The sequence below is a fragment of the Schistocerca piceifrons genome, chromosome 4 (assembly GCF_021461385.2).
Source record: "Schistocerca piceifrons isolate TAMUIC-IGC-003096 chromosome 4, iqSchPice1.1, whole genome shotgun sequence".
Taxonomy (NCBI): Eukaryota; Metazoa; Arthropoda; class Insecta; order Orthoptera; family Acrididae; genus Schistocerca; species Schistocerca piceifrons.
Genome location: NC_060141.1, coordinates 192,040,976 through 192,055,990, shown reverse-complemented (window position 1 = coordinate 192,055,990; position 15,015 = coordinate 192,040,976). Strand labels below are relative to the sequence as shown.

Genomic DNA, 15,015 nt, shown 5'->3' with positions numbered 1-15,015 from the left:
GTGCACATTAGTTTCAAATAAAAGACTGTAAATGGAGCTTTCATCAGGAAAGAGAGAAGGAGAGGGAAAGACGAAAGGATGTGGGTTTTAAGGGAGGGGGTAAGGTGTCATTCCAATCCCGGGAGTGGAAAGACTTACCTTAGGGGGAAAAAAGGACGGGTATACACTCGCACACACACCCGTATCCAACCGCACATACATAGACACAAGCAGACATTTGTAAAGGCAAAGAGTTTCGGCAGAGATGTTGTTGAAAGACAGGTGAGGTATGAGCGGCGGCTACTTGAAATTAGCGGAGGTTGAGGCCTGGCGGATATCGAGAAGAGAGGATATACTGAAGGGCAAGTTCCCATCTCCGGAGTTCTGACAGGTTGGTGTTAGTGGGAAGTATCCAGATAACCCGGATGTTGTAACACTGGGCCAAGATGTGCTGGCGGTGCACCAAGGCATGTTTAGCCACAGGGTGGTCCTCATTACCAACAAACACTGTCTGCCTGTGTCCATTCATGCCAATGGACAGTTTGTTGCTGGTCATTCCCACATAGAAAGCTTCACAGTGTAGGCAGGTCAGTTGGTAAATCACGTGGGTGCTTTCACACGTGGCTCTGCCTTTGATCGTGTACACCTTCCGGGTTACAGGACTGGAGTAGGTGGTGGTGGGAGGGTGCATGGGACAGCTTTTACACCGGGGGCGGTTACAAGGGTAGGAGCCAGAGGGTAGGGAAGGTGGTTTGGGGATTTCATAGGGATGAACTAACAGGTTACGAAGGTTAGGTGGACGGCGGAAAGACACTCTTGGTGGAGTGGGGAGGATTTCATGAAGGATGGATCTCATTTCAGGGTAGGATTTGAGGAAGTCGTATCCCTGCTGGAGAGCCACATTCAGCGTCTGATCCAGTCCCGGAAAATATCCTGTCACAAGTGGGGTGTTTTTGGGGTTGTTCTGTGGGAGGTTCTGGGTTTGAGGAGATGAGGAAGTGGCTCTGGTTATTTGCTTCTGTACCAGGTCGGGAGGGTAGTTGTGGGATGCAAAAGCTGTTTTCAGGTTGTTGGTGTAATGGTTCAGGGATTACGGACTGGAGCAGATTCGTTTGCCACGAAGACCTAGGCTGTAGGGAAGGGACCGTTTGATGTGGAATGGGTGGCAGCTGTCATAATGGAGGTACTGTTGCTTGTTGGTGGGTTTGATGTGGACGGACATGTGAAGCTGGCCATTGGACAGATGGAGGTCAACGTCAAGGAAAGTGGCATGGGATTTGGAGTAGGACCAGGTGAATCTGATGGAACCAAAGGAGTTGAGGTTGGAGAGGAAATTCTGGAGTTCTTCTTCACTGTGAGCCTAGATCATGAAGATGTCATCAATAAATCTGTACCAAACTTTGGATTGGCAGGCCTGGGTAACCAAGAAGGCTTCCCCTAAGCGACCCATGAAAAGGTTGGCGTACGAGGGGGGCCATCCTGGTACCCATGGCTGTTCCCTTTAATTGTTGGTATCTCTGGCCTTCGAAAGTGCAGAAGTTGTGGGTCAGGATGAAGCTGGCTAAGGTAATGAGGAAAGAGGTTTTAGGTAGGGTGGCAGGTGATCGGCGTGAAAGGAAGTGCTCCACTGCAGCGAGGCCCTGGACGTGCGGAATATTTGTGTATAAGGAAGTGGCATCAATGGTTACAAGGATGGTTTCCGGGGGGTAACAGACTGGGTAAGGATTCCAGGCGTTCGAGAAAGTGGTTGGTGTCTTTGATGAAGGATGGGAGACTGCATGTAATGGGTTGAAAGTGTTGATCTATGTAGGCAGAGATACGTTCTGTGGGGGCTTGGTAGCCAGCTACAATGGGGCGGCCGGGATGATTGGGTTTGTGAATTTTAGGAAGAAGGTAGAAGGTAGGGGTGCGGGGTGTCGGTGGGGTCAGGAGGTTGATGGAGTCAGGTGAAAGGTTTTGTAGGGGGCCTAAGGTTCTGAGGATTCCTTGAAGCTCCGCCTGGACATAAGCAAAGGGATTACCTTGGCAAACTTTGTATGTAGTGTTGTCCCGACGATCAAGTACCACAGTCGTAGAACCCTTGTCCGCCGGAAGAATGACGATGGATCGGTCAGCCTTCAGATCACGGATAGCCTGGGCTTCAGCAGTGGTGATGTTGCGAGTAGGATTAAGGTTTTTTAAGAAGGATTGAGAGGCAAGGCTGGAAGTCAGAAATTCCTGGAAAGTTTGGAGAGGATGATTTTGAGGAAGAGGAGGTGGGTCCTGCTGTGACGGAGGACGGAACTGTTCCAGGCAGGGTTCAATTTGGATAGTGTCTTGGGGAGTTGGATCATTAGGAGTAGGATTAGGATCATTTTTCTTCGTGGCAAAGTGATATTTACAGCAGAGAGTATGGGTGTAGGACAGTTAATCTTTGACAAGGGCTGTTTGGTTGAATCTGGGAGTGGGGCTGAAGGTGAGGCCTTTGGATAGGACAGAGGTTTCGGATTGGGAGAGAAGTTTGGAGGAAAGATTAACTACTGAATTAGGGTGTTGTAGTTCCAGATCGTGTTGATTGGGATTTTGAGGTTTTGGGGGGAGTGGAGCTGGACGTGGGAGATTGAGTAGATGGGAGAGATTGGGTCTGTGTGCAATGAGAGGAGGTTGAGGTTTGCTGAAAAGGTTGTGAAGGGTGAGTGAGTTGCCTTTCCAGAGGTGGGAAACCAGGAGATTGGATAGTTTTTTGAGGTGGAGGGTGGCGCCACTTTCCTTGACGTTGACCTCCATCTGTCCAATGGCCAGCTTCACACGTCCGTCCACATCAAACCCACCAACAAGCAACAGTACCTCCATTATGACAGCTGCCACCCATTCCACATCAAACGGTCCCTTCCCTACAGCCTAGGTCTTCGTGGCAAACGAATCTGCTCCAGTCCGTAATCCCTGAACCATTACACCAACAACCTGAAAACAGCTTTTGCATCCCACAACTACCCTCCCGACCTGGTACAGAAGCAAATAACCAGAGCCACTTCCTCATCTCCTCAAACCCAGAACCTCCCACAGAACAACCCCAAAAACACCCCACTTGTGACAGGATATTTTCCGGGACTGGATCAGACGCTGAATGTGGCTCTCCAGCAGGGATACGACTTCCTCAAATCCTACCCTGAAATGAGATCCATCCTTCATGAAATCCTCCCCACTCCACCAAGAGTGTCTTTCCGCCGTCCACCTAACCTTCGTAACCTGTTAGTTCATCCCTATGAAATCCCCAAACCACCTTCCCTACCCTCTGGCTCCTACCCTTGTAACCGCCCCCGGTGTAAAAGCTGTCCCATGCACCCTCTCACCACCACCTACTCCAGTCCTGTAACCCGGAAGGTGTACACGATCAAAGGCAGAGCCACGTGTGAAAGCACCCACGTGATTTACCAACTGACCTGCCTACACTGTGAAGCTTTCTATGTGGGAATGACCAGCAACAAACTGTCCATTGGCATGAATGGGCACAGGCAGACAGTGTTTGTGGCTAAACATGCCTTGGTGCACCGCCAGCACATCTTGGCCCAGTGTTACACCGTCTGGGTTATCTGGATACTTCCCACTAACACCAACCTGTCAGAACTCCGGAGATTGGAACTTGCCCTTCAGTATATCCTATCTTCTCGTTATCCGCCAGGCCTCAACCTCCGCTAATTTCAAGTAGCCGCTGCTCATACCTCACCTGTCTTTCAACATCTTTGCCTCTGTACTTCTGCCTTGACTGACATCTCTGCCGAAATTCTTTGCCTTTACAAATGTCTGCTTGTGTCTGTGTATGTGCGGTTGGATATGGGTGTGTGTGCGAGTGTATACCCGTCCTTTTTTCCCCTAAGGTAAGTCTTTCCGCTCCCGGGATTGGAATGACTCCTTACCCTCTCCCTTAAAACCCACATCCTTTCATCTTTCCCTCTCCTTCCCTCTTTCCTGATAAAGCAACCGTTTGTTGCGAAAGCTTGAATTTTGTGTGTATGTTTGTGTGTGTATCGACCTGCCAGCACTTTCGTTTGGTAAGTCACATCAGCTTTGTTTTTTGACTATAAATTAAGTATGTTATGGAGCCTGAGAATCTAGTTGAAAATATAGTGTCTCATTTACCATCAGGAGGGTATAATAATATTGAGGAGGAGGAGGAGGAGGAGGAGGAGGAGAAAGATAAGAGCTCATGATTATGCATCTGAAAGAGGTTAAAGGTGAGAAGGTAATTAAGACCTTTTGCAGTATCATTCGTAGAGAGCAGAATCATGATGATAATTGGAAACTAGTGAAATGTTGTTTTGGTAAAAAGAGCTGTACAAAAGTTGACAAATATTACAAATTACACAAGGGAATATTATTTATACGAATGAATTTAGACTCTGACCACTGCAGATTGTGTTGCTCAGAACAGTACAGTGACAAATTTATTATGTACACTCTTGAAGGCTATGGTCACTTTGGAGACCAGAAGTTTAAAAAAAATTACAACATGCTGAAAACAGTAAGGAAACAAATTTCAACTTGCGACAGATGCCAACAAGTGAAGATAAGCAACAGAAATTTTCATGGTCATGCAAAACATACTACCTCAGAAACCTGTAAGTCTTGTTGTCATCGATGTATACAGCTTACAGCTTGTTAACATGAAGACGAGGAGGGGTGATGGGGAGGGGGGGGGGGGTGATACTGTTTCATAATTATAGAGAACATATTTTCTAAGTATATCAAATTATACTTTGTCAGGAAAGGAACAAGCACTTATTTCAAAAATAGAAAAAGGACTGTTTCACACAAGAAGATCTACCTGTAGCAAATAACACTTTTTAATATCTACTTAGCTGCTGGCCAGTAGGTGTGTGTGTGAGAGATTGGTAGGTTGTGCAGGACCAGCTGCAGTCATGAACACCCCTCTGGATTGAACACATCCCCACAGGTTTTTCACCACATGAAATACCATTTGAAAAAAACCAGCTAATTTCATTAATGAAAACATTGAATTCCCAGAATGTAAACCTATTTCAGCATAAGAAAGAGAAGCTGTTGTAAAAGAAACAACGAAGAACCAAGGCGAAGCAAGAAAGAAGAGACATGATGCTAGACTTAAAATAGCAAAGTTGAAGACAGAAGACTTAGTTTTAGTTATGACCATGAGAGATCCGAACTTTTAATTGCTGATTTAAAGTTCTTTGGTATCTACATAAGGCGATTCCAAGTACTGCAAACCCACATCCAAATGTCACAGACTGATACTATATCTGAAATCTAGGAAGTTGTTTGGGTTAAGGAACATATGAACAAACGGTGACAGAACATTTTCCACTTAAGTGGAGATTTAAAAAGGCTTCCAATTTTCTTCAGTGAACATTTATTTAAGGTTTCAATACTTAATATGTTTGTATGGTCTACCACTGTAGTTGGTTACATGATTTACATTTAATCTTTGCAAGCGTACAAAAAATTTTCTAAGTCTCATTCTTAATACTATCGGTTTTTTTGGATGTATGAGTTGGCTGTTTCATTCATGTTATTTCTGCCATGACTATTCGTGTGTGTGTGTGTGTGTGTGTGTGTGTGAGAGAGAGAGAGAGAGAGAGAGAGAGAGAGAGAGAGAGAGAGAGAGAGAGAGAGAGAGAGAGGAGTTGAGAAATTTCACCCCACATAATTTTCTGACATATTTGTCCATTAATTCAAGTACCTCCAATTCAGTTACTGGTTAGAACGTAAATTGTGGTGTCTTGTTTTAGGGAACCTGTTTCTGTGTATTGATACCAAAAAAGCATGTTGCAGGGCAAACAAATGACGACATGGCAAAGTAAGACACAACTGATACTGCTCTAGAGCAGATGGACATTATGACAGAGTGAAAAATGGAACACGGAACAAAAGCCAAAAGATAAGACGCACTTTATTGTAAGACTTTTTAATAGTCAATTTTGGTATTTTTATAAATTGATTTGCACAAAAAATTTTCTATGTGGTTTTCCCCCCTCTAGGTTGCATTATGGAACTATCAGATTCCCACCCAAAAATCATAAATAATTATGTGTGGAATTCTGGGATGGAGTTGTGGTTGTGTAATGCAACAAAGGCAATTAGCCCAGTAAAGGCATTACACAAAAGGCCCTTTGTTTGCAAAAAAATGTGGTAGAAGATTTTTTTTTTTTTTTTAATCTTGCGCATATAGCTGAGAGTATGTTGTTTTCAACCTCCAGAATCCTTGGGGGTTTTTGTGGCCAGAAAACCATGAATTTTTGCACTTTTTTCACATTTTTTCCAATTACTCTGAGACTATGCACCCTACTGAAAGTGTTCCCCATAAAAAATGAAAGAGCATTAAATTTTGCATTCAAATGGCCTAATTAAATGTCAAAATCGGTGCAGCCATTTGGTCACAATCAGTTGTCAAGAGTTTGTTCATTTTTACCAGCTTAGCCAGAAAGTCAGCTTGTAACTCAAAAATGGCTACTCCAAATGAAAACTGTCAAGTTATCGAAGTTGTAGAGCATAAAATATCATGTTACAAAAGCATCTAGTTTTTCCATTTTAGCATTCGCACACTTGAAAGTCAAAGTAATTACATTTTTTGTTTTTTAGTAAGTCAGAAGTTATTCAATGAAATGAAATTTCCAATACGAAAACATAAATCTGCCCCACCATCAGGAATACAGATATCTACAGATCTACCTCGACTGACATGTCGTAAACAGCTGAGGCTGCCATCCTCTCCATTCCTCTGTTATTGTTTTCACTGTTAGCCACTCCCAGTCTGCCTCTGTTGTGTAAGGATGCATTCAAAACTCCTTGTGTCTAGCAAAATTCTCATTCTTCCTTTGAGTTTACTTCTGTTGTGCAGTCTGTGCATTTAAAATGAGTGCTCCAAATCATATATAGGTATGTTTTATATGCGACGGCAATTTGATGTGGTAAAAATGAAACAGAAAGAATAGGAAACTCTACTACAATCCAGAAAAGACAGGAAGTCACAGCACATTGTAAGTTATTAACTGGTCTGGCTGAAGTTTAAGTGCACAGTGTTTGTCAGAAAAAAAAACTGATTACGTCACCTTTGGCAAAAGTCCCTGCACTGTCAGCATAGAATTCCGAACATACAAGAAGGTATTTGATTTTAATAAACATTGCTTTTATTGTGGCAAGGAAATTGATACCAATTAGGAGAAACTTGGCAGACGTCCCTATGCAAAGCAAAATATTGTTTGCAAAGTGATGAAACTGGAATTAACAGATACTGATATTGGGGTTGCTAAAAGGCGAGATGACACGGGTTGTAAATTTTTAGAATGTATCCGTGATGAGGACCTTTGTGCTAAAAATGCTTGCTACCATAGGCTGCTTCTGAGGGATTTTTACCGGCCAATCAGGAGTGGAGGAGAACAAGGAAGTCCTGGATCCACACACATAGAGGAAGCAATGGAAATTATTTCTTCCTAAATAGAACTAACAGAAGAGTCCCAGTTTACTTTGCAGGAGTTGAATGAACCAAGCTATCAGATCCACAAGAAGAGTGGATGAGAACTGTATGCAATGCTGCAGATATACTTCGTGAGAACATCCGTACCCAAGTATGTGATACATCGCAATTCCTCCTACCTGATGATTTCTTGGCAGATGTTCAATCAGTGATCCCTGAATCATTGCTCCATTTCTCTGAGTTGCTGATTTTGAAAAACGTATGATGAGCTCTAGATAAATGGGAAAAAGGTGTCTTACTTTGTCACATGCAGTGATTTCTGAGTGAGGCCTTTGTCATTTCTATATTCACTATTGATTGGGCTCAGTACATTAACACACAAAACATTCAAATCAAGACCTGGTGTCGACAATCTTAGCGCAATTGGATTTGTAGCTCCATGTATGGAAGCTTCCCTATTTGAGATGTCCTTGATTGCATGACCTGAGCATCCTAATATAACTAGTGAAGGATTCACGCAGCTCACCTCTGGTAATGCTGATTTTAACAGCTGCACGACTGACAGATTGAATACTTCCTATTCCATGGGAGGAATTATGGCAGTCTCTTTCTGCACATTGATCAGGAAAGAAGACATTCAACTTGTGAATTTTTGTCTAACATAGCAATGCTTTGCAAAGGGGAACAAAGTCTTCAGAAAGGTACCATCCGTTAAAGACATCAGGTTCTCCGTCAGATATCATTTTCAATGAAGATAAAAATGCTGCAGTTGCACAGGAGAAGTTTCTTGCAAATAAGAGCAACAAGAACCACTCGATTTTTATGTGAGGAAATTTGAGGATGGAGGTATTTAGGTGCTACAGGCAGAAGAGGATGCAAATTCCTTAATTGTGGTTACAGCTATTTCGCTAGTTGCTGAATCTGACAGTGTGGCAATTTTAAACAAGGACATTGGCGTGCTGCTTGTCCTAATGGGATGAGCAAACAACTACGATAAACTTATACTTCAATAAACTGGGAAGAGGGAAATCAGCAAGATTGTGGTACTCCAGTAATTCTTTCAATTTCGATCCTGCATTTGCCCTTTTCAGCCATGCCTTCAGAGGATGAGATACCATATCCTCTTCCTTTTGACCAAGAAAAAGGGAAATTACCAAACTTTATGGAGCAACAGCCACACCTCATAGTGCAAGTTGCCGAATTTGTTAAATCCTCAGTGTCTCAAGACTTAATAGCCTAGGCTGGAGAACAACTGATGTTAGCACTATATGGGAACTACAACTGTCCTACTTTGGACAAGCTTAGGTACGAGCTTTTTGTAAAGTCTGCCTCAAGAAAATCTTTCCAACATGACAGGCTACCACCAACATCACACACAGCAAGGTGGCACTTATTGCAATCCTGCCATCAAGTGCAATCTTGGCTGGTGAAGAAAACTGATCCATGCCAGTGGAACAGGCTTGTTTTCCACGATAACAATGAAAGATATGGCACTCACATGCTACTGAAGATGGTTTCCTGCACACGTAAAAGAGGGTGCACAGTAGTATTTGGATGTCACAAATCTGGACTGAACTGCTCCTTAACATGCAAACACTGTTGTGACCTACTTTGCGAGAACACCCCAGAAATTGGACTCAACAACAGAAGATATGTTCCAGGATGAAGAAGTTGGTGAAGGTGCCGCAACGAATCCTGAAGATCGGGTGCTGGACTGGGACCTGCCACAGTCTCCCACATGACCTCGATGGACTTGAAATTTGATTAAACGTTGATCACTGTTATTTAAGTTGTTTTTAAATGTTATATCACTCATGTGTAAATACATATTGACCATTACTATATACTTGGTTTTCATTTTAGCAACCCACTCTAACCAATTAAAGCAGGGATAAAACAAATAAAAATACACATGAATGAAGAAAATTAAAAAGATATACATAGAGAACACACATGTGCTCATTAGAGAGCAGTCCAGTGGAAATTTCATTTCATTGAATAACTTCAATTTAAAAGAAAAACTACAAAATAGAATTACTTTGGCTTTCAAATGTGTGAATGCTTAATAGTGCCTAAAACTGGAAAACTTGATGATTTTGTAACATAATATTTCATGCTTTACATCTTTGAAAACCTGACATTTTTCATTTGAGTTGTAGGCATTGGAGCCAAATTTTAGCCAAGTTGAACGATGTTTGATGACTGATTACGACCAAATGGCTGCACCATTCTGATATTTAAGTAGTCATTTGATGCAAAATTTAAAGCTCTTTTATTCTGGTGAGGGTAACAATTTCTGTAGGATGCACAGTTCGCAAGTGATAGGCGAAACATGTCAAAAAGTGCTAAAATTTCTTGTTTTTGTTCCCACCCCAACCCCCACAAAAAGTTGTCGTGAAGATTATGTAGGTCAAAAACTTTGAATTGACGTACTCTCAACTATATACACAAGATAAAAAAATAAAATCTTCTACCTCATTTTTTTTGCAAGCAAAAAGTACCCTGTTACTTGACTAAATAATGTAACAAGAAACATATGACAGCAGAGGGTATAAATCTTTCAGTTTGATAAGAACATTTTTGATATATGCACAGTCACAAAAATAAATTATTCCAGTTTAAATATCAGAATTAATGTCACAGCATTTCATTAAAATTCTTGTAAATCTATCTTAGTAATTGTTTTGAAGTTGTACCAGCAATTAATTATTATCAATAGCGTTATAAAGTCTTTGACCTCTATGAGAGACTGCTGTTCTTATTCAGTGAGAGGGAGGTATAGAGACTTGGTGGGAATACATTATGGAAAGGATGCTCTTTGTGAGGCACTTGTTGCAAAGGGACTTTATATTATTTTGTAGTACTCCTGAAGACAAAAGTACTGAGTGTGGAAATATTAAACAATATATCTATTTAAAGTTCAGAAACTGCATTTATTGGAATAATCATCAGAAGTTAGCTGAATAAAAATCCTTTGACCATTTAATATTTCTTGGTACAAAGACAATGAGACCAACAACGAACAACCAAGATAAGTACCAATTTAGAATTATAGATGTGATGTGGGACTCAACACAAATTAATTACGAAATAATTGTCAACATCTTGTTTGAAGATAGATCATTGAACAGGCAATACTGGAGATCTCTTTCACAGTATGTGATCATTACATGAACAATTCACTAACGTCAATATGTTTGGTGACTCCTGCAGTTGCCAGAACAGGAATATTAATTTTCAGTCATGCTCATGAATGTATTTCACAAGCAAAAACAATGTAGTATTAAGCTGCGGGTTTTGTAACATAAGTTCCTTGAACCTCTTGACACCCACATGGAGGCCAACTCCACTCAAAAGAAAAATGAATACAAATTCAAAAATTTCTATATCTAGGGATTGGGGCTAATTTATCATATTAGTTCCAAGGAAACCACAGTTATATGTAGTCTAACCAGAGCAGAATGGTTTTCTTATGCTTTGGGAATTAATTTGTCAATGTCATGTTAATAGGAAACAAAAGATTTTGGGATAGTCAGTTCTTTGGCTATAGATAAAATGCTAACCCCACACGTGTTATTCACCTGGGAATATATAGCATACTTTTTCCTTCAGTGCTCAAAAGGCATTCAAGATAATAAATCTAACAACAAGAGGCAAACATCCAGTGAGGACTTGTACCACACTTACATGGCACCTATATGGTTATCTGCAGAAAGGGGCAAAGACCAGCAGTCATTAATGACCCTTACACATCCACAGAGAATGGCATTTTACCAGTTGCCACACCCTCCAGGAGTTGGTGTACAGTTCTTAACAGATGAAAGTGATGGTTAACAATGTTACAGCATGAAAATTACATTTTATTTGCATTTTAAAGAGTTATTTAGTCTTTCTCTACAGTGGACTGATACACAAAGTGATAATTCCACAAGAAGAAATATTGTAACACACAGCATTATCTAATATTGTTTCTCTTTGTATCAAAGTACAGGGATAAGAGTGAAATGTAGAACATGCACAAAGTTTAAATACAGAAGTACTTGATTTTATTGTAGTACCTAAAAACAGCAAAAACAGGTAAATTTTGTAATTAATGTACGTCATAAAAACAACTAGTGTCTGAAAGTTACTGAAATTAATTCAATACAAAGACAACCACTACCAGAAAAATTACAATTAAGAGTAGTGGTAGAGAACTTTTACACAGCACAAATACAGCACTTATTACCATAAGCACCAAATACGAAACTTTAGAATGAAGTATTAACAGTATTGAAGCAGATTCTCTGAATTTTAATGCTCATTTCCCACAAATTAGATTTTTTGATACTGGTTGTTCTTGCATTAAGCCACAGATATAAGAAGAATGGGATTCATACCCCTTTCTGGACATGTAGATCTTGAATTAAATGTGATTCTACAGAACATTTAAGATAAATGATGGAATATTTCCTTCAGCAAGACAGCGGCATATGTCCCACCTCATCTCTGTCTGAGCCAATGACTATAAGCTAGTCTTGTCTGAATAACTGTGGGTAACTATAACCTAGTCAGTTCTCATCCCATACAATAAGTATTTCCTGATCTGCAGTTCTGGGTGGCTTTACCAAAATCTACCCCTTTCCCTAGACCTCTCGAGTTCTTTTTCTTCACCCTTCACCCTTCTTCCTTCCCCTTCATCCCTTCTGCCTGAAGAGGAGCCACTGGCTCCAAAAGCTTGCCAATTACAACAGTCTTTATGCATGTGTTCTGCCACTGCTTCATGAGTAGATTTCTTTTCTATCCAATTATATAACTTAAGTCAATTACACATAATGTAAGTCAATTACACATAATGTAAGTCAATTACACATAATGTAAGTCAATTACACATAATGTAAGTCAATTACACATAATGTAAGTCAATTACACATAATGTAAGTCAATTACACATAATGTAAGTCAATTACACATAATGTAAGTCAATTACACATAATGTAAGTCAATTACACATAATGTAAGTCAATTACACATAATGTCACTGTAAAATATCTCTTGAAAAATTTACTATTACAACTACAGGTATTCTGTTCACTTTTCACTACCAACTGTGATATACTATGCTCTTTACAATCTTGCTCTTGAGTGCCCCTTCCAGCTTGGCACTCCAAAGAGCCACTACTGATTGTGATACATCGCATTTAGGAATCTTATAGCTGTGGTGCCAGAGATGTCCCTCTCAGCTTGATGCCCCAGCAGCAAATTGTGCCACCTGGGCCTTAAATCAGCCCTGTATGTAATATATTCATATTATTCTTAATAGATAAGACACATAAGCATGTGAAAGTCTGAAGTCTCTTTGCTGTGCTCTTAAAACAAAATGAAACTCTGTTAATAATGTGAAAGTATTTCTGATAGTTTACTTCTAGATTTAACACTTAACAAGGCCAGAGCTCGTAAAAAGTACAAACTGTATGGAATGCAATGACAAACACTTCTCAAATATACAAATCCTTGAAGAAATTATATCTTACCCATTGTTCCTCATCCCTCCATCACAAACTTAACATCTACTTTTACCTTCTCCTCCTCCTCCTGACAAAAGTATTATCTCTGAGTACTGAAAGACTGAGATCATTATTTCATTAGCAGTCTGTCAGCCCCTTTCCAATTTGTTTTGTTACAGCAGTTGTAAGCAGATGCTCTTATTCTGTGCCACAATGTTTTCATTCAAACTAATTAGTTCTTCCAAATGTTCTTTCTGATGTTTGCGACATTTACTAACTTTCTGCATTACTTACCACAACTAGTTTTGAAAGTTTCAGGGATATCATTAAGAGTGGAATCTTGAGAAATACATCTAAGTGTGTGTGCTGCCAGTGAATCTAACTCTACAGGTTTCAAACATCTTTAAAACATGTACATGCTAATCAATGCAATAAATCACTGAATAACCAACCTCAACTGTCAGCTGTTGCAGTGGCTTCAGGTCTGCAGGGATATGAATGCTGAACAGCTCTTTTCCTGTGAGGCCAAGAGTCTCTGCATTTTGTCCAGGTAAGTACTGCAAGGGCAAAAGTCCCATTCCAACCAAGTTGGAGCGATGTATCCGTTCATATGATTCTGCAATAACAGCCTTCAAGCCCTAAAACAAACGAATCCAATGATAAGACAGAAATTTAATTAGAGAGAATTTATAAAAGCTGTACATCAATTGTCAAAACCCACAAGTGACAATTACCGATGAAGAACACCTAAATCATAATCAGCCAAATGTGACACCATTAGCTTTTCTAACTGGGTTGAGGAAGTGGGATGAGAATGGAAGATCTGGAGTGACTTTCTTTGGTTTCAGCTGCTATTTGTGTGCCCTTTCCCTTTTCTTCACCCTAAAAGGAGTACATTAGAAAATTCAAAATCTTAATAGACTCATTGTGGGTGTCTGGGAGTCTTGTTTAGTTTTTATGCTTTCGATGCATGCTAAGTGAAAATAAATTCTATTGGATGTGCTTGGCTGCCTTACCGACAATTAAAGACACAAAGTACACACAACTGATTTAAAACTCAAAATAAGAACTTCTTGTGTTTGAGTTTACATATTGTCTGAATCACATTATGATTACAGAAATAACAAACTCTTAATATTATTACAAATACTTCAACTTTCCAAAATCTGTGTTATAACATTTTACTTATTTACATGAGTAGTATTTCTAACAGTTCATCATACACTCTAGAATAAATTCCTTTTCTAGAAAATGAAAAATTATACAACAAAAGAATAGAAGTTTAGACTGCTGGTGATAAAGCTTATGCTAGGTGAGGCTTTACTACATAAATGACCAATTAATGTAAAGAAATAAAGTACCTGTTTGCTCACAGAATACTCCCCCCCCCCCCCTCCACACACACACACACACACACACACACACACACACACACACACAAATTACCTGCATGGCAACATTGTTTTGGCACTATAACTTTAAAAAGGTAGTAAAGCCCTTAGCCTTGTTTATGTGCTTTTCAATGACAAAGCCTTTGCTCTTCAGTGAGTTGTTATTTTTAATCCTTAAATTACATAGCTTTGAATGCACATTTCACATTTTAAGACATTTAATAGAAACAAATACATCTGTGACTACAAATATGTACACTTCTGCAGAAGGACTTGACAAAATTACTTTCTGTTTTTCATATTTGCACATATTTTTGTGACTACTGTAGGATTAGTTTCAAAATGTATGTATATTAATTAAGTGGGAGCACTCACGTAGCAGTAGAGAGAGAGAGAGAGAGAGAGAGAGAGAGAGAGAGAGAGAGAGAGAGAGAGAGAGAGAAAGGGGGGGGGTGGGGGGGGGGGGGGGGGGAGAGCATGTGAGTTCTGTCAGATAGTGAACAATTCATAAAAATTATTTGTGAAAAGGGAAATTATATTGTTGTTTCTAAATAAGTAGTAGATGAAATTCAGTAAACTGGCACTCAGGTTTTATTCACTAATTCCTATTAAACACTGCCTTGTTCTCTTTTTAAATGCACTTATAACACCTTAGCGACTAAGTTACACTCATATGGAACAACAAAACTGAAAATTTACCCAATTTCAGTATACCACTGTGATAATTGAA

At 40.0% G+C, this 15,015-nt stretch overlaps 1 protein-coding gene across 1 annotated transcript in view; it reads right to left on the bottom strand.

The window, feature by feature from the left end:
* The window catches only part of LOC124794653 (cytoplasmic aconitate hydratase-like), a 327,246-nt gene that overhangs the window by 25,589 nt on the left and 286,642 nt on the right, over window positions 1–15,015 (bottom strand). The window contains exon 17 of the mRNA XM_047258177.1: window positions 13,347–13,532. Within this exon, the coding sequence (XP_047114133.1) occupies window positions 13,347–13,532 (186 nt within the window). The remainder of the gene's footprint in view (window positions 1–13,346; window positions 13,533–15,015) is intronic.